The 25,930-nt window shown below is 45.7% G+C and overlaps 1 protein-coding gene across 2 annotated transcripts in view; it reads left to right on the top strand.

Annotated features, from left to right (window-relative positions):
- LOC100136477 (peroxisome proliferator-activated receptor gamma coactivator 1-beta) overlaps positions 1-25,930 on the top strand; it is a 60,603-nt gene that overhangs the window by 24,338 nt on the left and 10,335 nt on the right. Inside the window, exons 2-4 of one of the 2 annotated variants that reach the window (XM_014200071.2) lie at positions 15,983-16,168; positions 17,051-17,236; positions 21,987-22,118. In XM_014200071.2, coding sequence (XP_014055546.1) covers positions 15,983-16,168; positions 17,051-17,236; positions 21,987-22,118 — 504 coding nt within the window. Of the gene's footprint in view, positions 1-15,982; positions 16,169-17,050; positions 17,324-21,986; positions 22,119-25,930 lie in introns of those variants that run through there. The other variant, XM_014200073.2, reaches the window with a different exon arrangement.

The raw sequence follows: 25,930 nt of genomic DNA, 5'->3' as shown, positions 1-25,930 counted from the left end.
TTGATGCCGGGTAGGGACAGACCGGTGTGCTGCGCTGTCAATGTGCCCTTCATGGCTTGTGTTGTGCGTATCAGCAGATTTGGGCAGACAGGCAGGAGGAAAGGTGTGGCCGTTCGTGGGGGTTTAACACCGCGTCGGTCGCTTAGCGCCAATCCCTGTACCTATGGCAGCCAGAGAAGTGGCTGCCCGTCTGTCTGTTCTTTTCCTACAGCACACCTCCCTTGATACCGGCAGACACACTGGCAGTGACACAGAAACAGACACAGCACCCTGCTACCAGAGCTAAGGGAGAGGGATAGATCAAGAGACAGAAAGAGAGAGAGAAGAAGAGGGAGAGCAGGGAGTTGTGAAAAGCACCAAACGTGATGTATTTTACAATGCTGCCGGGCTTGGAGGGAGAGGGAAAGAGGGGCTGCTAAAGGAGTGGAGACATTTTTTTTTGCTTAGAAACCACACGTCTTTCTCTCTCCCTCCTACCTCTTTCTGTGTCCTGCTCTCTCTTGCTCACTCACACATGCCCCTTCCCCTCTTTCCCTCTACCTCTTTCTTTCTCCTGCTATCTCTGACTCACTCGCGTCTGCCCCTTCCTCTCTCCGGTTCTCTCCATCTCACTCTCTCACGCTTTGAGTTCTCACTGCAGTCACGTGTGTGTGTGTGTGTGTGTTTGCGGTGCGCGTTCTTGGGTCGGCTAAGGATAGCAGCGTCTGCTAGGCTCCTTTTTCTCTGCTGCTGAAATGAAAGCAGCTGAATAGACCAGCTCGGTTAACGACTGTGAAAAGATGTAAAGTCAGGCGGGGGATGACGGACCAACCAGCAAACCAACCACTGTCTCACCGCTACAGCTCCTCTCCTCTAGACAGACAGACACAGCTCATTTGGCTAATGAGAGGAGCGACGATGGAGAACGTGTGTGAACTATCAGTCAGCAGGCAGACGGGCACTTTCTTCATCTGGCTCAAAGGGAGGGGCAGGGGGCTAAAGAGAAAGGTGTGACTGCACTGAGCATGCCTGTACAGACTTCAAGCTTAATCTATTCTACCTCTATTCTTTCTCATTACTCAATGTTTATTTGAACTAGGCTCCAACTTAGTGCAACAAGGCTTAACCTATAAAAACAGTCTGGTAGATGGTAGATAAGAAAATGTGTATAATAAGTTACATATTCTCTTCATGTGTCACACAGGTGCTCTGCAGGGGGTTATTACTGTATTTGTCTCCTAGCAATGCTTTTGTTTAGGCATCCCTGGGCTAGGGTTGATTTCACCAGTGAATGAATGCCCGAGTGAAAGTCCGTCAGAGGAAGAATGGGTCAAGGTGTAGCCTAGTCTTAACAGCTTATCTGGATGTGTCTGACAGACATCTTTAGTGGCACTACTACCACCGCCCTCCCTCATGACTGGCTGCCAAGCAAGTTCAAGCTTCACAATCGAAGCAAATTAGAACATTTTTGTGGAAGGCAAGGCGCCCTTTGCGTCGCCCCCTCCCACCCTGATTTCAACAGAAGTCGTTGGCTGTGAAAGGGCGTCCATTCCTTGTGTATTTTTTACTTTTCTTATCATCAACCCAGATCCATGATAAATGATTAAGGGAGAGAAGGTGCCTGATGTTTTCTCTGCTTACACCCACTGTGGTGAATAAGAGGTCTTTATAGTATTCTTCTCTCCGTTTGAAAGGACCAAATCTATCCGTCAAACTTCAGCACTTGTGAAAGGTGCTTTTATTGGACTGGCCATGCAGGGAACAACACAGCAAACACGGTCTCTTTCTCTAGTACTAATGGATTGTGCCAGGGCTCGGTACTCTTTGAGTTTTGTCTCGGTCTGCATGCTCTCTAGATGGATCGAGGTATATACACTGTTCTCAGTTCAGTGAATATGGCCTAATGTGGACAGGCTCATAAGAGAGAGAGAGGGTGCAGGCTACTACCGGATAGCTTGGCTCTTAGTGTAGGTTTACTGTGTTCACTAGAGAAAGGGGATCCTCTCCATTTAGAAATGAGTCAGGCCAAGGTGAGGCGGTGCACTGTGTGGAATACGACACGACGGCCGACTCCCCGCCGCCCGTCGTCTCCTCACGAGTTTCAGATGCTCAAATATCTCTGGTGGGGGGGGGCTCTGTTTCCACCCATCTGTGCAAGAGTCCGGATATTTAGCACCCCCAAAGGTCTGACCTTTTGGAGAGGCAAGGTGCTGAGAGACACCACAGGGATGAGATGGGACTGGCACATTGTATTCCCACCACCCCATCCCTTTGAGGTGAAATAGCAGGTACAGAGAAGCAAGCAGCAGGTTGACCGTCATCACATGAGCTCAGAATGACTTCCATGGGTGCTCCAATCACATTCAGAATTACAGTTGCTCAGTTGTCACTGGTTTCCAGGGAGTAATCCGTTTTTTATTGTTAAATTGGGTTGAAAATACATCTGCAATGTTGTCCTCTAGGAAAATACTATCATATTCCACACATAGTAGTCTGAATGCACTGAAGTATAAAAAGAGAAGGATTTGTCTTGGTCACCTGCCAAGAAGAGAATTCATCACAATTTCTCAGAAAATGCAATTAATTTGGTTGGAACGCATGTGGCTTTGAAATGGCATGTCTAAGAGTACACACATAATCTACACTAAAAGAGTATCAGATCAGACCCCTTGCTTCACAAAACTCATTAGTCTGTTAGCTTTATGACACACGTGCGGTTCACAGGAGCTACTTTTTTTGGGGGGGGCATCCAACTGTGCTCTAATAGGCCTACATACAGCCGGTTGATTGATGAATGGATTAGTCCATAGACCAATCAGATATGATCCTATTCCTAAACTCTGGAAAGTAATGCCAGACGAGTGGAACAGGGGCTCCCATTCACGGCTTAGTTTACCTTGGTGAGGCATTTGTGTGCAGTACATTTCATACAGGAGATGTATCCTGCTGTTTAAAAAGAATGGATGGCTGGAAGGACCTGATTAGCCGTTTCCCTCCATTAAGGGGGTCCCTGATGGGGAATGTGTCATTTCACCCAGAGGGACCTGGTCGTTATCGGGGTACAGCCAGGACAACTCTCCTGGCCACTAACCCCCCTGCCCCAACCCCCCCCCCCCTGCTCTGCCGGTCCGCAGTCACGACCTTCTGTCCCTTCCTCTGTCTGGGTGCAGTGCTCAGCACGTGTTAAGCTGGTGCAACGTCTTTAACATGACAGCCCGCTCTACCATAGACAGGAGGAAAACTGAAGTGGAAAAGAAATCTTGCCCTGCAGTAATTACCGCTAAAGACCTTAACTGTTGGGCTTAGCCTGGAAGATTCATTAGGAGCCAAAAACAGGTTGCCTGATAACCTCCTCTGAGTTGAGTGCTAGGCTAAATCGTAGCCATGCCTAGCTAGCCTAGCAGTGTTTCTGCTGCAGTCATTTAGCTGCGGCGCCGCGTCACAGAAAAATCATTGCCACCACGCCAAAAAAAGATGGTACATGAGGCACCCTTTGAAGATGCTGAAACAGTGCACATTTACTTTTCCTCTGCAAACAAAACGAGTGATGAATAGAAAAATCTGCTACACTCATAGTAGAATAGTTTTTATCTATTTACCTAGGCGACTTGTGTGTTCTATGCGAGAGAATTATTCCTCTCGAGGCGCATTCAAGTTACAAGTGCCATAGGGAGGGAATTCCCAGAATCTAATATAGGCTTCAAAAATACGCTACATTTATTTAGAAGGCTACTCAAACTTTTACCAGCCGCACCGGTTTACACTTTATATGTCCTGTGTGTGGTCTAATGAACGAATGCCTGAATTAATATGATAGTTAACTGAGTTATTGAAAACGGCACACAAGCCCACCGCGGCAACCTCCCCCACTTCTACAATGCTTCCAGAGGACACAATATTAAGCTTAGGCTATAACTGAGTTCAGTTAGTACAGTGTCTTCCTGTCTACCATTTCCCGAGGCCAGCGGCTCTGTGCTTTAAATAATACATACCTGTCAGTAACTCTCTGTTATTTCAGACCTGGTCATAATTTTAAAAAGAAGACATTTCAACAGCCTTATGCATAGGAGGGAGGCAGCGATAATAGGCGGATCCGCAGTAGAGCAAGCCAGTTGTTGTTAAGAAGCATTATGAAGGTACTTACTACTGGATATCAGCCCCCTAATGGCTGCAGTAGGAAGGAAGGCTAGCAGATGGCAGAGCCTTCTGTTTGACCATTAGATGGGATGAGTCACCCCCAACTTCCAAAGCTCACCTGGCCAAGAATCCCTGTGCAGCAGTGTCCTATAGACCTCTTTCTCACCCAACAACCGCTTCTTCCTCAAGGGCTGCATGGAAAAATGCTGAATCATAGAAAACGCCTCATGTTGATGCAGGTTGATTCTGAAGACTATAGGCTGTGCTAGGCAGGCTGAGGGGGAACTGAGAGAGTAGATTTCAGAGCAGATATCTGAGGGGTTATGATATCTGCCTTCTTATTGTGTCTCGTTTATGTAGAACCGATTACCATACTGTCTGCATCTGTTTGAAAAGCAGATTTACAGAGTGTGAAGCTTGTCCTATGGGTCTGTGCAGGGGCAAACTGCCGGTTTGGGTGGCTGCAACCTACTGTCACTGAAATAACCTGCTTGGAGCAGCTTGGCAGCAAATCAAAATACCATTTTATTGGTCACATATACATATTTTGCAGGATGTTATCACAGGTGCAGCGAAATGCTTATGTTTCAGTGCAGTTATACCAAACAGTGCAAAACAATACACACAAATACAAAAAAAATCTAAGAAAGGAATGAAGGAATATCAGAACGAGCAATGTCAGGCCAAGCAAGAGTGTGAATTTTGAGGTTCATGGTGACCACTTTAGCACTGCCAGGCATTTTATTATCTACAGTCAGTCTGATTTCCTTTATTAGGTTCTATTTAATGCCAGAGAGCATTTTTGGTCATGAGGATGTTGGATCAAAATGTGTTTGCGTCAATCCAACTCTATTTATGCCATGGGGTCAAGTATTTTGGGGCGTCAAAGTAATTTCTTAGAGGTTGAAAACTGAGGACAATATTTACTGTGTTGTCAGTAAACATGGTTAGCTGGGTCACCTTACATAATTGTGGAACTGATACTGTAGGGTCATACTGTTTAGCCCTATTGGTCATACAGGGTCATATAGCCCCTAGGTCTTAAAAAAAGAAAGATCTTCGGACATCTCCTGACAAGGTTGGAGGTTTTAGCTGACAGCTGTTGGAGGTTTCTACAGTGTCTCAGTGCTGTCCTTTCAACCTTTGAATTCCAGCGGCAAAGATCAGCGCGGCTCTCCAGTCAATTCTTGGGTTTCAAAACAAACCCCATTCGTTCTCACAGGGCACCCCAAAATAGAGGGGCAGATATTTTCTACCTCGATATCTTGGCCACTATCGAACAGTAGACGGGGAAACCTGAGAAGATTTATGCCAGTGGCCGTGACACTCTGCACGACTTTGGTTTTAGTGCCAAACCTCCCACCCTCTCACCCTTCTTCCCTTCCTCCCCCTAGTCTAACTGTTCCCATACCCATAATGCAACGCTTTGGATGACTGCATTTGGGAACCGCTGGTCGAGTGAAGCCATTCATTTTTTTTCCCATTCTGGTGCATCAGTACATTTTCCTGAGGGACAGACCGAAAGCAAGAGAGCAAGAAAATATTTCCATATTTAAACTGAGAGACATATGCAGCAGGCCGGGTTGCTATGGGACAGTCCAGAGGAGAAGAATGTTCACTCCCATTAAAAGCGAGACACAGACGACAGGGCCCTGTGTGCTATGCGCTCTGCACCATTACATGGTTGTATTGGTGTTGTGAAACAGACACCTTGCCTCTATGTTTAAGTGGATATGAATTACAATTCATATTCCTATTCCTCCCCATGCTCTTCATGCCCTGATTGCAGATTGCTGCTGCCTGTACATCACTCCTCAATAGCCTGAGACATGGCTCACAGAGCATAGCTCAAGGACACAGCAGTCTGGCTGGCCCCATCGCCCTGAAGATGAATTGCCCTCGCAGCTCATTGGGGAATGGTCACCTGAGAAAGCCTAGTAATATCCCTAACAGTGTCTGCTGCTGCCCTGTCGCGCAGGCGAGACTGGAGAACTCAGCCGAGGAAAAAGCATTTTTTGATTTGATTACAGAACAAGCCATCTTCACTGATCAGCTATCAGGTAGTCGCTGACTGCGGCATTTGAATTAGACAGAGCTGGACCCCTGCCAGATTTCCCCCTGCGTCGTGATATGTCTGCTCCGCAGTCACCGATATGTGAGGTGACCAGGGCCAAGCTCGTTTCCTGTCTTTTTCCTTTCCCTCCCTCTCTCTTCCTCCCGCCCTCTCAGGCTGGCCTCTCCCTCATCCTCCCCTCTGTTTGTTATACTGCAGTATGTTAATCCAGTTAGTGGAAGGAATTTGCTACCTGCTCAACCTGGCCGTCACTGATGAAACGCCCTAGTAAAACTAGTATGCTCCTGATTTGTCACACACCATACTCCGTCATCATAATTGAATGGCTGCTTTGCCCATAAATCAGGGTTAGAGTAGAGATGTGTATGATGAAGGATGTAGCGACTAGGTCATTAAGATTCCCTACTGTGATAGCTAGCCTAGCAGCATGATATCTGCCTGGATATGCTGAGACCAGTGCTGGCTTGGTCCAACATAAACCCCCCTCCATCGCCTCTTCAGGTAATAATAACACCTTAGGTAACTGCATTGTGCTGTGTAAAGAACAGAACATGTAACACGGAATAGCCTGCCAGCGAACTTACACAAGGTGTTGAAATTTGAGAAGCGTGCGTCTCATTCTTCCACTGCAATGGGATACGGCCTCGGAAGTTCAGAAGTGCTGACTACCCCTCTATATCTCTTGCAGATCCTTCATCTCTTCCAACGTTTGGTAACCAGCTCTATCTCTCACCCCATACCATCGCTTCCCTCCATCCAGTCTTCCCCCACTCAGGCAGTCAGTTAATGGCAGGCATGCATGACCTTTTGAGTAATTGAAGTCTGGGTTGTCGTTTTAGCATCATATCACTAACAAACATTCAGCTGATTAGCAGCAGGGATTCAGAAATGAGCACGTGTCTGTGGTAAGCAAAGCAATAGACTAGCTAGCTGTTTGTGTTTTCTATCTCGGAATACAAATAAGAATACATTTTGGGTGATCATTAGCTCTCATTGCTAATGCTGCCATGCCCATTTGTCTCAGCCAGCCTGTCTCTCTCTACTCCCCTGGTCGCTCCAGTCTCCATCTCATTACCCTGTTGGATGGGCTGGCTGCTCCCAGGCTGGTGCTGCAGACAGCCCCGACAGCACTTGACAAAGCTCTGCTCTCATAGGATGGTAATGGAGTCAGTCCTCCAGTAGAAAAGAAGAGACGATCCAAAAGAAGCAATCAAAAATGTATATCAAGACTGGATGGCACGCTTTCCCTTCTCTCATCCCTCTCGCAGTATTTATTTTAAACGCTGTCAGTCTTATTTTGACCACATCTGAGCGCTGTTTCAAGTATTGACATGCAGTTGATAGTGTACGAAGATTTTGGCTTGCCTGGCTACCCAGCTCCAACCAAACGCTACGCCACGCCCACAAACGTTAGTTTCTTCTCTGCAATGAGTCTGGATCTGAGTTCCTTCTTGATCCTTCATCGAATGTGAACACATTCGGGGCCGTCTGATTGGTCCAGAAACCAATGGGCTGGGCCAGAGCCAGAACACACATGGTAACGCTGTGGTTTGAAAATGTGTCATTGGCTTTGATACTCTGATTGGTTAGAGACGATCCAACCGCTGATGACTTTATTTTGTACAGCGTGCCTTGTGCCCCTCGTCACCACAAACAAATTCAATGATGGCAGTCTCAGACTAAAGTATTTAGCAAACGATGTCTAGATTTTGGCATGTTTAAAAAAGGTCAATGTACGATTTCACAGCCTATATGACGTACAGTACATATAACATTGTGGGATCTATCTGTATTTTGCCATCTTAAGTTTAGATACTCATGATGGCGTCACTTAATTTGCCTTTTAATAATTGATGATCAGATTTGAATAACATGTTCTCCCAGTGTTACTGAATCATGTTACCTCCCCAGGAGGACCCCAGACTCCCAAGTTGCACTTCACCAAGTCGGTCATTGCAGTTATTCTCCCTGTATCCTCACATACTGCTTATTAAAATAGGAGGGTTGAGTGTCTGCAGCAACGGTATCTCTTTCTGCAGTGGTCGGCCTTTGTGCCTCTACAGGCAGTGTAATTAATCAGGACGCATCACCGTCGCCCGAGAGGAGTAGCGAGGCGGGGGGGGGGGGGGATTTAGGGTCAATGCCGGGGGATTGGTGGTGGATTCTGCGGTTCTGAAGGAGTGTAAGCTGGTCCAGTATAGTAGTCAGTGTAGGATCAGAGTCAGAACAGGTGAGTTTAGGAAGGTTTCTCAGAATGAGCTGTCTCTAAAACCAAAGCGAGGAAAGGTGCCAGTTATGATGTAAGAAGGGAAGTTGTCAGTCATCTGATTCTACGCAAAATGGAGATTAACCTAGGCTATGATATTTGCATAGTCTGTACCTAATGTAAATTACAAGGGCTTGACATACAGACAGTGTAGTTGTACAATGTAAATATAAACACATTCCTGTCCAGTCGTCACATACAAACTGCAAATTTCAGACGGACTAAGAGACTTGTTAACCCTTGTGATCTCTTGCCCTGCCCTTACCGATAAGGCCCTTCACCATTCTCTCCAATCTCGTTAAGGATTTACAAACAGGGCCTTAAGGGCCCTAGATTACCAAGTGATGTCAGTTAAAAATAATGGGAGTGAAATAATTGCTGTCACGCGTCAGATGACACGTGACAGGAAAGTCTCAGCAACCAGAGGTTTGCGTAGTAGAGAGAGGAGGAGTGGTGAAAGTGTCAATCTGTTACTACAGTGGAGCTTGGTTTCAATAAGCCTAAATTATACCTGTACACCATCCTATTCTGTCTGGCATGGTTGGTTCCTATCGCACACACAATGTGATTGACACATTACCTATAGTAACAAAGTAGTGTTTTTTGAGTAGGGGTTGGTTTAATCAGCAGGCGCTAATTGATAATGACGTTATTGAAAAGAGCATCAGATACACTGATTTACAGGTGATGAATCACTAGTGTTGCAACTAGCCTGTAGTACAAACTATCCCTGGAAACAACTCGATCTGCAAGCACCAGATATTTGACTCTGTTAGGAAGAGCTACTATAGTAACTGTATTCTTGTTCCTCTTCAACCCCAGTCTTAAACTGGTAACCTATTGTCCATTCCTTTCTAATGCAAAGATCTCCCCCTGAATGAACTGGTAGACTATCAAAGCCCTTATTCTAAGCACTGAATCCGCTTTCCAATCAGATCCCATTACTGTCCTACCTAGTGGAGAGAGATTGTGTGCCTGAGAGCCCAGTGCTCTTCTCCCTCCATCCCTCCTCCATCTCAGCATCGCCCACCTCTTCCCCCGCACCGTGGACGTCCTTGACGCGCACTTGATACGCGCCTCATCCAGGACCACTCAGACTTAGTTTGACTACTAATCTGACAACAGTTAAATGGGATTCAAAAGGGGTGTGGCTACTGCACTGTTTGGTGACTGCTGAGGCCGTCCAAGGAACACAAGGGTCCCGTAATAACTTCTCTAGGTCAGAGCACAGCTAATATTGGGTCATCTGTCAGAATCGGCCTTCGATCGTCATCAGCCCTTCTTCACACCAGCCGGTGGCTGATTTAGTCCAGATTTAGTGTCGTCGTGGGCGTTTGTTCCTGTCTGGATAGAGAACAGATTACAGTATGTTACTGTCAGAGTGTGACTGTCAGTGAGGGGTTGGATAGAGGTTAGGTGAGTGTAAAGGATCTATTCCACAAGAGTAAGCAGTGGCCAGAGGAAGGGCCCCCAATCCAAACACCGCAGTTGTTCTAATTCGCGTTAAATCTCGACAATCCCTAGAAAATAAACAGGGGTTAAGAAGGTTTCCAAGACAATAACCCCCAGTTCTGCATCGTAAACGAACACAACAAAACACAAAACAATGGACAGTTTGGAGTGGCACCACCACAATGGATATATTAGCCAACTGTACTGCCAACTGTGTTGTTTAGCAAGATGGACTCAACTCCATACATTCTCACTTCCCAAATACAATAGGCCTTTCTTATTTTTCCTGGATGCTTCTCCTTGGGTCCTCAAACAGGAGCTCAATAAGATGCATATCTAATTACAGCAATCGTCCTGTTGTTTCATGGGAGATAAAAGGTGCGCTGAAAGTGAGCCAATGTCTGATGGGACCGAGAGGGGCACTCAGGAACTCCATTTTAAGCCATAAGGACACTGTACCCAGGCTAAACAAAGTAATAAACTGCTTACTGGACCTGTAAGGAAGACTTACGTATCAATCCCACTGAATGATGGCCATGACAGGAACAATCAGTAATTGAGTGTATAGTACATGGCTCTCCCAGATCCCACTTTAACTGACCTACTTCTTCTACTAACCGACTGTTGGCAGTTAATAAAAATGGTTAGAGAGGAGACATCCTTCTTTCAGAGAGGCTTCTCATGAGGAACAAATCTAATAGCCACCACTCACAAGTCACAACTCAAGCAGGACAAGTGCTTGCCAATTTGGAGTTTCATTAATCAAAAGCCTCTCTCTCTCGTCAATATTCAGTTAGTCCGTCTGTTTCTAGAGATGGGTCATATTAGTCACGTTAGGCTAGCTGTCATGTGGTCGAGGGTCAGGGGAAACTAACAGGACGCACATTGACCTTTGACCTCACAGCTAGACTTTACTTGTCATCACTACTCCTCATAGTGAAAGCCTACAGAGACTCCTAGAGGAGTATTATAGACATGGCGGCTATTTGTTTGTTGTGGATTTGTTAAATGAGACGATTGAAGATGACGTTGGATTGAACCCATCTAGTCCATTCATTTGCATTTACAGTTACAGCTTGAGTGTCGTGTGTGTTTTTGTGTGTATGCATGTCTGTCTGGCTTCCTAACTGTCATGCCGTCTGTGTGTCTGTTTCCTGGAGAGGCTGAATAGAGCAGAGCGCATCTGCATTTGGCATGGCCAGAATATAAAGCCTGGCTGGCTCGTCACAAGCAGCTTGTGTAAGAGCCAGTCATAAGACTGAGGATAACAGCTATATATAACATACCTTAGATAGCAAGGGGCTCAAAGGGAACAGGGCACCTAGATAAGAGCCTATTAGCTAGAAAGTGCTGGAGATGAATGAGCAACCTGTTTGCTTATTAAATCACAGGACTTGGTAGGTATTGCTGAATCTCAAGGGCTGGTCCTTTTTTCCTCCCCCCTCATCAGAAATTCCCAAAGGTTGGATAGTCAGGAGTTTAGGACAGGAGCTCGCTCTCCCTCTCTCTCTCTCTGATGTGGAGTTAAAGCCCTTTTGATGGGCATAGTAAGATACCTCAAAGCAAAGGGTTTACTATTTCTCTTTTGAAGGCCTTAAAGTGAAGGACCGTTGTCTGTCAGTTCAGTTGGCTTACAACCCTCCTTGACCTCTTCCTTTTTAAGATGTCATTGCACTGTAGTTGTCTATTCATTCACAATCCAGACACCACGGTGATCTTAGTAACAGTATTTGTAACAGTAGTCAATGCTCCCTGTCCTCACTAGCCTACAGGTTGTCCTTGTATGGTTGTGCTTTGGGAGAGAGAGAGCAGCAGTGACCCGCACTGTGCGACTTGTTCCACTGACCTTGTAGCACATGACTGCACTTGTGACTGTGAGTTTTATATAACACAACACACGCTATAGAGATCCTTCATATGCCGCCTGTAATTAGTTTCGTGGGGAGTCGATATAGATGTCATTGCCGTTTTTTGAATGAACGGAGAGGAAAGCGTCGCCTAAGCGAACCCAAATGGAAATTCAACAAAGCATTGATTCTATTATTTTCTTTTTTTCCACCCCTCCCTTCCTATTTTGAATGCAGCATATTAAGGCTGTTGGTTGTAAGCAGACAGGGACATCTAAAAGAGTGCATAGTTGACATTCCATACTGCTCCCCCCCAAGTGTTCTGGTCACCTTAGGCCTTCTGTTGATGTCACATATATGAGTGGTGGTGGTATACATGTCCCCCATAGCAGCTGAGAGGGAGCGAGAGAACAAGGTGTGAGGTGGAAGACAGAAAAAGTAAGAACACAGAGATAAGAACAGAAGAGCTGAAAGGAGGGTGCTGGTGTTCTTGATAGTAGGTTATGGCTGGATTAACAATGATACGGCAGCCTACCTACAGTAGCACAATTATCTCTGTATGTAGTTCTACATAAAATAAGGGCCTGCTATGCCTCTTGGCCGTGTCATTGTTCTAAATAAGAATTGGTTCTCAATTGACTTATTTGCTTAGATAAAGGTGAAATAAATAAACAGGGCTGAGCTAACACTGTTTTCATGTCTTAATTGGAAGTTGCTAATGCCACTTTAGAACCCCGAAGTGCCTAGCTTATTTTGTCGGATGACACATTTTTCCTTTTAGAGGCACTCAGGACAATATCTACTCTGCATTTGATACGTTGATTATTGTTGAAAAACCTTGTTTTGACTTAGCATCAATCCGCACCGCGGCACATAGACATGGCTTTAGACGATTCCTGCGTTTTGATTCCTGAACTGGGGCACATTTAGCAGGACACAACGTTTTGGGAACGTTCGGTTAGAAATATGCTAAGTAGAACAAACACCCCTTTCTGATATGTAGAGTAAGGAATCACGTCGGCTCTATTTGTGGCATTTCTATCTGCAACGTTTGGCTACTGAACGTGGCCTTGGTGTTCAGTTCAGTTGATTGGCCACCAGTGTGGATTGGTGGGTGGAGTGTCAGAGGAGAAGACCCTTGAGTTGAATGGAGTGGCTTCTAATGCTCACTCCCATTATCCCCACAGTCAGTGTGTGAGCAGCATGTGATATGACTAAATGATTCCGGAGGCCAGATCCACTTCAAATAAGGCAATGGTGTGATTCTGGTATGTGATTCAATCTGCCACTCTTATGTCCTCTGCTACATAGAGCATGGCTGCTGTGACTGCTCCTGATAATGGGTCATTATGCATGTCCATGTCACATCCTTCAAGTAACTGCAAATGCGTTAGCAGTCTGTGTGTGTGTGTGTGTGTGTGTGTGTGTGTGTGTGTGTGTGTGTGTGTGCGCGTGCAAGGACATGTGTGTGTATTTGTGTGTGTGCCTGACCGTTCTGCCTGTGACCTTAAACCTTCAGAGCCCAAGGATGTTTTTTATTGATTGATATCCAAGCAGTCTGCAAAGGAGACTGGAGAGAAGGGAGGGGAAAAAACAGGTAAAAAAGACAAAGCCTGCTTGGAAATAAAGAACGGTCGGACATTGTTGAAATTGATTAGCCTGGCCTCTTATTTTCCCGAGAGGGACTAGAGGGGGAGAGAAGGAGGATGGAGGGGGGAGGTGGAGGGGTAAACATAGCTAGGGGGAGGGGATGAGTCAACTTCTGAGACATCACACCAGCCAGGCTGCCACCACAGCTCTCTCTCTCTCTCTCTCTCTCTCTGAACCTCTTAATTCAGTTTGCTTGAGTAACCAGTCATTTGATCATTGCAATGGCACACACACTACAACTGTGTTGCTCTACATCTGCAATTTATGAACTCATAAATGGTATCAATTTATTACACCCTAGTCTTTGATCCAACAAACAGTTGCTAAAATGTCACTGAGGGTTGGTGTTGTATCAAAGAGAACACATCCTTCCTGTGATAAGGTTTGGGTACATCTCACTAACTAGACAAGGAGGCACCGATAGTTTGTGGCACATCTATGTCCTGAAAACGGAATATGTGTTAGAAAGGACAAAATGATACTTGTTCTACTTGTTTCTATGCGACTGCCCATCTCATTGTCCCCAGAAAAGCGTCTTTGGAAGTGATGGCTGATGATTGGTTGAAACCGGGCTGACCCCAAGCCAGTTTAATGAAATGAGTGGAATTGGATTGGATTGGTTAGCGGAGACGGTTGCGACGTGAAACAGAGCTGGAGTATTTAGTGTTAGTCACTCATCAAAGATGCATAGCTAGGGCTCTGTGGCACAGGATATTCAGGTTGTGGCTAGGCTAGGCTAGGGACCTCCTGCAAACTGCATTGTCAAAGTCAGGCACACCTGACACACCTGAAGTGTCCCCTCTTCTGGCATGCCAAAGACAACAGGTGGAGAAGGCTATCAGCAACACACACACACACACACACACACACACACACACACACACACACACACACACACACACACACACACACACACACACAACAAACAGTACAAGTCTCCTCCATGTCCTCCTCTCCAGCTCCACTCTCCACAGGTATAGCCTATTTCCTGTTCTGTCCCTCTCTCCATGAAATGTGGTTTCCATCTCTCCCCTGAGGTGACTAGAGACTTCCCTTCACACTGGCTTATACCCCAAAATACTTTTACTATCCGTTCACTAGGGCTCATTAGGAGACGGGGGTCTCAGTCTCAGTCTTTCACTAGGGCTCATTAGGAGACGGTGGTCTCAGTCTTTCACTAGGGCTCATTAGGAGACGGTGGTCTCAGTCTCAGTCTTTCACTAGAGCTCATTAGGAGACGGTGGTCTCAGTCTTTCACTAGGGCTCATTAGGAGACGGTGGTCTCAGTCTGTCTTTCACTAGGGCTCATTAGGAGACGGTGGTCTCAGTCTGTCTTTCACTAGGGCTCATTAGGAGACGGTGGTCTCAGTCTTTCACTAGAGCTCATTAGGAGACGGTGGTCTCAGTCTTTCACTAGGGCTCATTAGGAGACGGTGGTCTCAGTCTGTCTTTCACTAGGGCTCATTAGGAGACGGTGGTCTCAGTCTGTCTTTCACTAGGGCTCATTAGGAGACGGTGGTCTCAGTCTTTCACTAGGGCTCATTAGGAGACGGTGGTCTCAGTCTGTCTTTCACTAGGGCTCATTAGGATACGGTGGTCTCAGTCTTTCACTAGGGCTCATTAGGAGACGGTGGTCTCAGTCTGTCTTTCACTAGGGCTCATTAGGAGACGGTGGTCTCAGTCTCTTTCACTAGGGCTCATTAGGAGACGGTGGTCTCAGTCTCGTCTTTCACTAGGGCTCATTAGGAGACGGTGGTCTCAGTCTGTCTTTCACTAGGGCTCATTAGGGACGTCTTCACTAGGGCTCATTAGGAGACGGTGGTCTCAGTCTGTCTTTCACTAGGGCTCATTAGGAGACGGTGGTCTCAGTCTGTCTTTCACTAGGGCTCATTAGGAGACGGTGGTCTCAGTCTGTCTTTCACTAGGGCTCATTAGGAGACGGTGGTCTCAGTCTCAGTCTTTCACTAGGGCTCATTAGGAGACGGTGGTCTCAGTCTGTCTTTCACTAGGGCTCATTAGGAGACGGTGGTCTCAGTCTCAGTCTTTCACTAGGGCTCATTAGGAGACGGTGGTCTCAGTCTTTCACTAGGGCTCATTAGGAGACGGTGGTCTCAGTCTCAGTCTTTCACTAGGGCTCATTAGGAGACGGTGGTCTCAGTCTCAGTCTTTCACTAGGGCTCATTAGGAGACGGTGGTCTCAGTCTCAGTCTTTCACTAGGGCTCATTAGGAGACGGTGGTCTCAGTCTCGTGACTTTGCGTGGCGCATGTTTCATCCCTATGTCCATTAGTTATACTGAGCGTGTGCAGAGAGATTAGGGGGACTGTCTCTTTCAGAGGGCTCTGTGTCATTGACAACCACACTGTACTGTACTAGTTTACTCACTGTGTCATTAACATGAGCGTACTAATTGCTGATGATTATTCCCATGAACTTTCCAAACGATTTGATATTTTATAAGATATCTTCAATGTACTGTATTTCTTAATGAGTCGCCCTTTGATATAACAAGAGTCTAAACTGACCTTTCCTCCCTCTTCTTCCTCCACTCCCTCCTTCCCTCCCTCTCTTTCTACAGTATGGGGAGGAGGAGGTCTGCTCGGACCGCCTGGACACTGACTTCCCTGACATTGACCTCTCTCAGCTGGACGCCAGCGACTTTGACTCAGTCAACTGCCTCAGCGAGCTCCACTGGTGCAACGACCAATCAGACATCTCCGCTGCCTCCATCCAGTACAGCACAGGAGACCCTGAGTTCTTTGAGGTGAGACGCCCCCCCCCCTAAGGATTCCACTAGCATGGTCCCAGATCTGTTTGTGCTGTCTTAGAAACTGATCTGGCTACCAGGCTAGGATTCCACCAGGACCACCCCCTCCCACACCTATGTAATGGAACTCCAATATGGGGACTAGGACTAGAATAGCCCTGAGATATGGCTGTAGACTCCTATGGCGTAGGACTAGACTACACAGTGGACTACATTAATGGTAAACTGAAGAGGCTACAGTCTGAGTCTCTGATAAGGTTGTAGACTCCCATCTTAGAATTCCCCTCGTTATCAATCTGTCTAATGCACAGATCTCGTATAATGTGTTCATAAACATCATCCACTAACACAACACTGTTGTTCCTGGGTCTATTTTACCTTACCATCCACTTGATTATAATCCCTTGTTCAGATTGATTTTGGAGACGTAGAGTAGAAGTTGGATTGGGACGACTCCCTCTGGTCCTTGTTTTGGATGCCTGTGTGGAATCCATTGATCTCCCAGCTTAGTTCATTTAACCTTCAGATGGGAGGGTGGGGGGGCATAAAATGAAACCTCGCTCACTTCTCGTAGGCTGTCTCCTCTCCGCTATCATCCCACCACCAGACTCGATGCTTCTTAGCAAGATGGCTGCTGTTGAAACGAACAACACAGTGTGTGGATGGTTGGCGCCCCTCAGACTACAGGGAAAGAGTGGAATTTAAAAGCAGAATACTCTGTGTTGTAAGGAACTAACTGTGTTGTACTATAAGTGGGTGGTATCCTCACTTACACCCCCCCCCTCCCCTCCTCCTGCCCCCTAGAAGAGGGGAATGAACGGTGTTGTAAGTGGGTAGTGCGTTCACTGATACCCTCTCTCTCTCTCCTGCCCTCCCCAGATAGAAGATGAGAATGCAGCGCTGCTGGCTGCTCTCACAGACAGCCTGGACGGCATGGTGGAGGACGAGGTGGGGGGGCTGTCTGTGTTTCCCTCGCTGGGGGAGGGGTCTGAGGAGGACCTTCCCTTTCCTTCAGGCTCCCTGAGTGACGGCTCCCTGAGCTCAGAGACAGAAGACCCGTCTCTAGTAAGAACCCTTCCTCACTGTTTAAGGTGGATTTGGATGGGCCTCTGCTCTGACTACCCCACAGCATGGGTATGATAGGCAACAAAGGTCTGAATTTTTCTCATTTTGGGCTTTTCCATTCTTTTTAGCAACCACTACTTCTAATAATAATAACTTAATAAGTTAAATAATAACTTCTAACAACTATGGTCTCTTAAAGAAACTGTGGCTCTCACTTCTTTTTGACCCCCCTATCTCCCCTAACTCTCATTAAATCTTCCTTTTTTTCCCCTTCCCCCATTGTTCTACTTCTCTCTCACTCCTTTGCCATCTTAAAAGGGGTAATATACTACTCTCATGCCCATGTCTGCCTCCTAGGACCTAGCCCAGCCTCCTATAGCTCCAGCAATTAAACTGTGGAGCCAACCCTGATGCAGAGTACCCTGTGACCCAGTCCCTCCCTTTCTCCACTATTCCCCCTTGTCCCCATTCTCCCCCCTCACACGCCCCCCACCCCTCTCCTCTTTTCACACTGTCCTGCAGGGATGCCTCCACCCCTCTCTCCCCTGCACCCCTCTCCTCTCAGAACCACGCTTCCAGGAAAAACATGTTTTTCCTTTTCAACTGTTGTCCCCTATCTACTCATGCTTGTTCCGGATTGCAACAGAAAACGGGTGTCTTTTACAGAGAATACGATAGGATTTCATTACATTAGGAAACATTTGGCTGGCTGCTATTCGGTGTGCTCGGATGAGCATGCAAGTGAACCAAGAAGTCTGGTGTAATATACTGTATGTCCTCTTATTGTTCTGTAACACATCCTTATTGTTCTGTAACACGTCCTTATTGTTCTGTAACACGTCCTTATTGTTCTCGTCCACAATAACGCCGACATACTTCCTTAAGTTTCAAACGGACACACACACTTTGGACTGGGTTTAAAAAGACACAGAGATCTCACATGATCAAGGCAAGGGTTACAAAGGTCCTGTTGTGTTACAGCTCTGAGTGAAACGAGCTATGTACATACCTACATGTTCACTCACTTCCCCTACTCACTCTGTCTCTCAGAGAAAATTGAAATTACAGGATATCATGCAGACTGTGTGTGTGTATATATATATATATATATATATATATATATGTATGTATGTATGTATGTATGTATGTATGTATGTATGTATGTATGTATGTATGTATGTATGTATGTATGTATATATTGTATATGTCATATATATATATATTGCACCAAAAAATAAAGGGAACACTAAAATAACACATCTTAGATCTGAATGAAATAATCTTATTAAATACTTTTTTCTTTACATAGTTGAATGTGCTGACAACAAAATCACACAAAAATAATCAATGGAAATCCAATTTATCAACCCATGAAGGTCTGGATTTGGAGTCAAAATTAAAGTGGTAAATTAAAGTGGAAAACCACACTACAGGCTGATCCATCTTTGACGTAATGTCCTTAAAACAAGTCAAAATGAGGCTCAGTAGTGTGTGTGGCCTCCACGTGCCTGTATGACCTCCCTACAACGCCTGGGCATGCTCCTGATGAGGTGGCGGATGGTCTCCTGAGGGATCTCCTCCCAGACCTGGACTAAAGCATCCGCCAACTCCTGGACAGTCTGGTGCAACGTGGCGTTGGTGGATGGAGCGAGACATGATGTGCTCAATTGGATTCAGGTCTGGGGAACGGGTAGGCCAGTCCATAGCATCAATGCCTTCCTCTTGCAGGAACTGCTGACACACTCCAGCCACATGAGGTCTAGCATTGTCTTGCATTAGGAGGAACCCAGGGCCAACCGCACCAGCATATGGTCTCACAAGGGGTCTGAGGATCTCATCTCGGCAGTCAGGCTACCTCTTGCGAGCACATGGAGGGCTGTGCCCCCCAAAGAAATGCCACCCCACACCATGACTGACCCACCGCCAAACCGGTCATGCTGGAGGATGTTGCAGGCAGCAGAATGTTCTCCACGGCGTCTCCAGACTCTGTCACGTCTGTCACATGTGCTCAGTGTGAACCTGCTTTCATCTGTGAAGAGCACAGGGCGCCAGTGGCGAATTTGCCAATCTTGGTGTTCTCTGGCAAATGCCAAACGTCCTGCACGGTGTTGGGCTGTAAGCACAACCCCCACCTGTGTACGTCGGGCCCTCATACCACCCTCATGGAGTCTGTTTCTGACCGTTTTGAGCAGACACATGCACATTTGTGGCCTGCTGGAGGTCATTTTGCAGGGTTCTGGCAGTGCTCCTCCTGCTCCTCCTTGCACAAAGGCGGAGGTAGCGGCCCTCCTACGGCCTCCTGATGTACTGGCCTGTCTCCTGGTAGCGCCTCCATGCTCTGGACACTACGCTGACAGACACAGCAAACCTTCTTGCCACAGCTCGCATTGATGTGCCATCCTGGATGAGCTGCACTACCTGAGCCACTTGTGTGGGTTGTAGACTCCATCTCATGCTACCACTAGAGTGAAAGCACCGCCAGCATTCAAAAGTGACCAAAACATCAGCCAGGAAGCATAGGAACTGAGAAGTGGTCTGTGGTCTCCACCTGCAGAACCACTCCTTTATTGGGGGTGTCTTGCTAATTGCCTATATTTTCCACCTGTTGTCTATTCCATTTGCACAACAGCATGTGAAATTTATTGTCAATCAGTGTTGCTTCCTAAGTGGACAGTTTGATTTCACAGAAGTGTGATTGACTTGGAGTTACATTGTGTTGTTTAAGTGTTCCCTTTATTTTTTTGAGCAGTGTGTGTGTATATATATATATATATATATATATTACACACACACACCTACTGAAGGGACATTCTTCACAAATGTATTACATGTCCCTCACGATGTCCTTAGATGGCTTAAGAATCTTAATAGGAGTTGGTAACAGTAGGCACTGATAACAGCAATAAGACAAAATTAGCAAAAACTGGTATTATGCAACTGTTGTTGTGCATACTAAGTCATGAACAACTATACATAACGTAGATCCTATGGGCTAGAAGAGTGGAATGATGGCCAATGAGATGCCACCACTTTCACAAAAAAAGGGCCCATCCATATGGTGAAATGTGGTTTAACATGGTGACATGTACCAGTCCACCTTCCTCCCTCCCTGCCTGTCAGTCCCTTTCCATCCCAGAGACAGCCTAGACGATTTGTTGCATGTGACCCTGGTGTTGTCATCACTGGTGTGTGAGTGGAGGAGGACTCCCTCTGCTGGCAGGAGCTGTAACTGCAGCTGATCTCAGTGTGTGTGTGTGTGTGTGTGTGTGTGTGTGTGTGTGTGTGTGTGTGTGTGTGTGTGTGTGTGCTTTTGCCATGGAAATCCTTGGGTGGGCCGCCTAAGTGTTTTTTCAGGCCGCATAAGACCAAACAGTGTAAAGAAATGTTTTGGGGAAATTAATTAATTACCCCAAATAATCGGGATGGAAAAAGGCTTTCAGTGTAAACTTTTAAACGACTAAAAGCAGATATAAAGTATGTAGGAAAGATAATGGACCTATATATTTTTGTTTTATGATATAATCTTTGAGAACTAATAATCACCAAAACAAAAGCCAGACAGTCAGAGAGAATAGAAAATTCCAAAAGCAATTCATTTAGCAGTATTGATTTTGTTATTATGTTTGAGTGAAATAACATGGCATTAGCCATGGCAAAATGCATAGAATTGCAGGAAATTAGCTTTAAAATTGCAACATTTTCTTTCAGCTCCATGGCAGAATATGTAGAATCGCAGGAAATTCACTTGAAAACTGCAACATTTTCTCTCAGCTCCATGCCAAAATGTGTAGCATCACAGGAAATTAGCTTTAAAACGTCTCTCAGCTCCATGGAGAAATGTGTAGAATTGCAGGAAATTGGCAAAAAAAGAATCAAAGTTCTCTCTAAAACGTTCTCTAAAATTGCATGCATGCCTGAGTGTGCAAGACAGTGTGTGTGCGTGTATGAGGTTGTAAGCAGGCAGAGAACAAGGGCTGCATTGAGCCAGGCAGGCCAGGAAGTGGGCCAGAGTAGAGTAGTCTTTCATGGCATGGATGGGCCTGGCGTGCCAACAGAACTTTGTACACAAGAGATGGAAACCTTCAGCGCCCCTTCACTTCCTCAATGAAACACTGAGAGGCACCATTGAAGCCCATGCCAAGTTGGCACATGCTGACAGGGATGGGCAACTCAATTAGCACTCTACTCATCTATTTCATCATCTGTTTCAACAAGCCTCTAAACATGACGTATAGGACCAGACAGTATTTAGTTATCAGCCAAACATAACCAGCCGCATCATTCCCTCACATCTACAGTAGGCGCTCCGGTGCTATCCTCAGTCTGTGCCAAAACCAGTGCAGCTTAGGGGATTGTTGTTGTAAGCAGATTTATATCATCTGATGATTTCACATGCGATGCTGCTGCTGCCTCAAAGTGTAATGAAGGAAATGTGAGGAAGTAAAATCTCCGTTTGAAATGCAATGCTACAGCATTACCGCCCCATTGCAAAGTGCGCGGGAGAGCTATAGAATCGCATTTCCGTTTGATCTTATATTCACACAGCTTCCTCCTGCCAGCTTCAGTTTGAGCGCTATATTGTTCAAACGCTGGATGAAGGAGTAGAATAAAGAGGGGGAAATACATTTGCGAGTGGATGAGTCATGTCAAGAGTGATAATACACGTTGATGCTACTGTATGTTCTGCTGATTGATTGATTTATTGACAGACATGTACATTACAGTTGTCCCAACCCATGTCCCCCTACAGCTGAAAAAGCTCCTGCTGTCCCCCCCTAACATGCCCACGGGCCTGGAATCACACAAAGAGGGCAGCAGCAACAGCGGGCATCGCCATTGCAGCAGGAGCCTGCATCTGAAACCTGTCAGGCCTTTGGTTAAGGTGAGTGAGTTGGAGCTCTGTGTGTGGTGTCCTAGAATAGAGCTCTGTCTAGCATAGAGCTCTAGCAGCTCAGAATAGAGCAGGGAAGGCAACACAAGAGACTTAAAGAGAGGGAGAGCGTATACATAGGCTCCGCGACAGGAAAGGTTTTCTATGGCTATGATCCTTAGTCCTTTTCTAGTTCATTCACTGCTCTGACACCGGATCCAGGATATGGGTTGAATAGGGGACCTAATCACCAAGGTAATTCTTTGATTATAGTGTTTTCAGAGACTAAAACATACAACAAGATTCAGAGCATAGCGCAGTGCAATGTAGTTTTTTGTCACAAAAGGGGTGGCGTTGGAAGAATTATACAACGGGTGGGTCTAATACTGAATGCTGATTGGTTAAAAGCGCATTCCAGCCGGTGTCTATTCCACAAGTCACCACTGGCTAAATCTATGACGTTAAAATGCCTATTTACTCTGTTCCATCTGACTGCGCAATCCACTGTCTCATCAGCCCAGACAGGGAAGTTATAAACTTGATCTCCACTATAAAAATCTAGACATTATCGCACATTTCTTTTAGACTAACATTTTGTTTTCAACAGCGGAGATTTGTATAAACCTTACAGTTTGTCTCTCCGACATCTGCAACATTGTTTCAATATTCAAATTCCATCTCCAACTGTCAAATCCCATAGTAATGAACGTGTAGGAGTCAGGATGAGAGAGAGGCCGGCAGCGTTTCTCAACTAGTCGAAATCATAAATCAGCTGGCATCATTTTTATGGATATAGATATACAAAGAAATGTCAATTGAAAAAAGGTTTAACGAAACCAAGTGCAGCTAGTTTGCTGTCTTTCCAGCTTCAGTTTGAAGTTATTGTGTTAGCTGTGTTGTTGGCTAGCCCCTCTGAACAACAGTGTACTAACGAGAGAGCACGTTTTCTATGCCAGGCGAAATCGTGCCTCATTAGTGCATTGTTATGGATGTATCCAAATAAATGTCACTAGAAAACAGCTTCAACAAATGCAGCTACTGTTGTTATTCTGTCTGCACTGTTTGACTTGACTGTAAGTTACACGGAACCCAAACCGGCTGCGCGCGTGCGCTATTGTGCATAAATGTATTTTGTCCCCCTACACCAAACGCGATCACGACACGCAGGTTAAAATATCAAAAAAACTCTGAACCAATGACATTAATTTGGGGACAGGTCGAAAAGCATTAAATATGTATGGAAATTTAGCTAGTTAGCTTGCACTTGCTAGCTAATTTGTCCTATTTAGCTAGCTTGCTGTTGCTAGCTAATTTGTCCTGGGATATAAACATTGAGTTGTTATTTTACCTGAAATGCACAAGGACCTCTACTCCTACAATTAATCCACACATAAAACGGCCAACCGAATCGTTTCTAGTCATCTCTCCTCCTTCCAGGCTTTTTCATCTTTGAACTCATATGGTGATCGGCATCTAAACTTTCATAGTATTACCATGACGACCGGCAACACAGTTCGTCTTTCAATCACCCACGTGGGTATAACCAATGAGGAGATGGTACTTGGGTACCTGCTTCTATAAACCAATGAGGAGATGGGAGAGGCACTGCCCTTGGCAGTGCTGACGCTCGTTGGCGCAGCTTGAGCAGTGTGGGTGCAATAATTGAATAACATGGATTTCTAAATTTATTTTCCGACGCTTGCGCACGCGACGTGTCCGGTCTGGTCAGCATGTTAGCCGTAGTTGGTTAGCTAGCAAGCAAGAGATACGAACGTTGCCAGCCAGTATGGCAATGGAACATTTAGAACAAACGACTGGGTCGCGTCCGTAGATACAGAACAAAAAGACTGAACAACTGTGTCGTGTCTCTGTCAACCGAACCAATAGAACGAACGATCAGACGGCTTGGGTAGCAACCCTTCTTCTTCAGTGATTTATTGGCTATTGGCATCCAATAAATGTTGCATTACTGCCACCTACTAGACTGGAGTACAACTCCCTTATACATTGCTTGAAAAAAATAAACAAAACCCTACCATCTAACACAACACTCACAAAAAAAAGAATACATAAATAAATCAAATAATAAAAAAGAACACCACCCTACTCCACTATTTAAATCTATTTAGTCCTACCTCAGGCCAACAACCTGAAAGGATGGGACACCACCTCTTAATACACACTAACTCTTCTGATGTCAAGTCTCGCACACCCAAATGCCTCTCTGCAGCTGCCACCACAAGCTCCATTTTCTGCGACTCATGTTCCATCCCTGCAGTACAGTTGATAACCATTGCTATAAATGCAAAAAATCCAATCTTACTGAAACATATATCACTTGTCCCTCTGTACTGGTACAGATCTACTACTCACACCACTCCTCTCAGGATCCCTCCCCCTTGACCCATCTTCCTCTACTTCCTTCACTGTCTCAGCATATATCAACTCCTGCACTACTCGAACCCTGGAAACTTCAACCTGCCTCTCTTGCACGGGACATTTCTGATCCCAGCCCCATGAGCACCCCTACAATTAACACATACCACAACTTTCCCCAATGCTATGCATTCCTTTGTTTCATGCCCTTCTGCACACTTCTCACACCTAGGAACCTCCCTCCTACACATTGCTGCCACATGCCCATAAGCTTGACACCTGTAACAACGTAATGTATTCGGCACAAAAGCTTGTACAGGATAGCTTATATATCCTAACATCACTTTGTGGGGCAAAGACTCAACATCAAAACTCAAAAGAACAGACAATGATTCTTCTGTTTCACTACTCACGCCACCCTGTCTGTGTCGCACCAAACGACGAGCATTACAAACACTGGGAATTTTCTCCTTCAGTTGGTCAACTTTTACATTTACTGCTACCCCAGTAATCACTCCTTTCAATGGTGCCCTTTTCTTGAGAGCAAAACAATTCACATTTCTTGCCCCAATTCGTTTAACATGGAGCGCCTTCTCCCTCAGACCAGCAGAAACACTATTATCTATTATCACAAGACCACTTCTGGATACCCTCACCGATTCCACAGCACCCAACTCTGTTTTCACCCACGCTGAAACCACAAATGGATCAGCCAAAAGGCAAGGGTCCACTTATTCCAGACTCCTCTTCATCCTGACCCTCGGTGCAAGCCTTGGGCTTTGAGAACTTCACCACACCTACCACCTCCGATACCTCACCCTCATTCACTTCCATTTCTCCTCCTGTCTTCAGCTCACTCTCACACTTTCTACCATTCTTCTTTAACAAACCATCTGCCTGTTTTCCACCATTTTTAACCGACTCAAGCTCACTCTTTTCCTCCCTCTCGCTCTTAAACCTCCTCTGCCTCTCTTTTTCCCTCCATTCCTCCTCCGTATTCCAAGTATACCTCTCCTTATGACAATACTGCACTTCTCCTGACATACATCTTGTTCTTGCCTTGTCAAGGGACGCCATTTAACTGGCTGTCACAATGTCCGTACAATCAGCACAAACCACTTGATATATCGGGTAGCAACCCTAGATTTGTTTCGGGACTACATGTTGTGGAAGGATGAAATAGTATGAATAAATTCATCAAAATACATTTTCTTATGAAAATATGTAAATTATTATTTAAATATGTTGGTAACCCGTTGTATATAAGTGATAATGCCCAAGAAGCTGGTGTTTGGAGGATATATTGGCATGGTTTGCCGGCCCGAGATTTTGTCTCGGGCCTATCAACACCCGTGCCAACATATCCGCCAAATACCGGCTTCTCGGGCATTATCACTTAAATGGAGATGCGCCGTATCATTCTTTCCACAGAAGTGTTTGTTGTTTGG

This window comes from Salmo salar, chromosome ssa05 (genome assembly GCF_905237065.1).
Source record: "Salmo salar chromosome ssa05, Ssal_v3.1, whole genome shotgun sequence".
NCBI lineage: Eukaryota > Metazoa > Chordata > Actinopteri > Salmoniformes > Salmonidae > Salmo > Salmo salar.
This window is presented reverse-complemented; position numbering and strand designations above follow the sequence as displayed.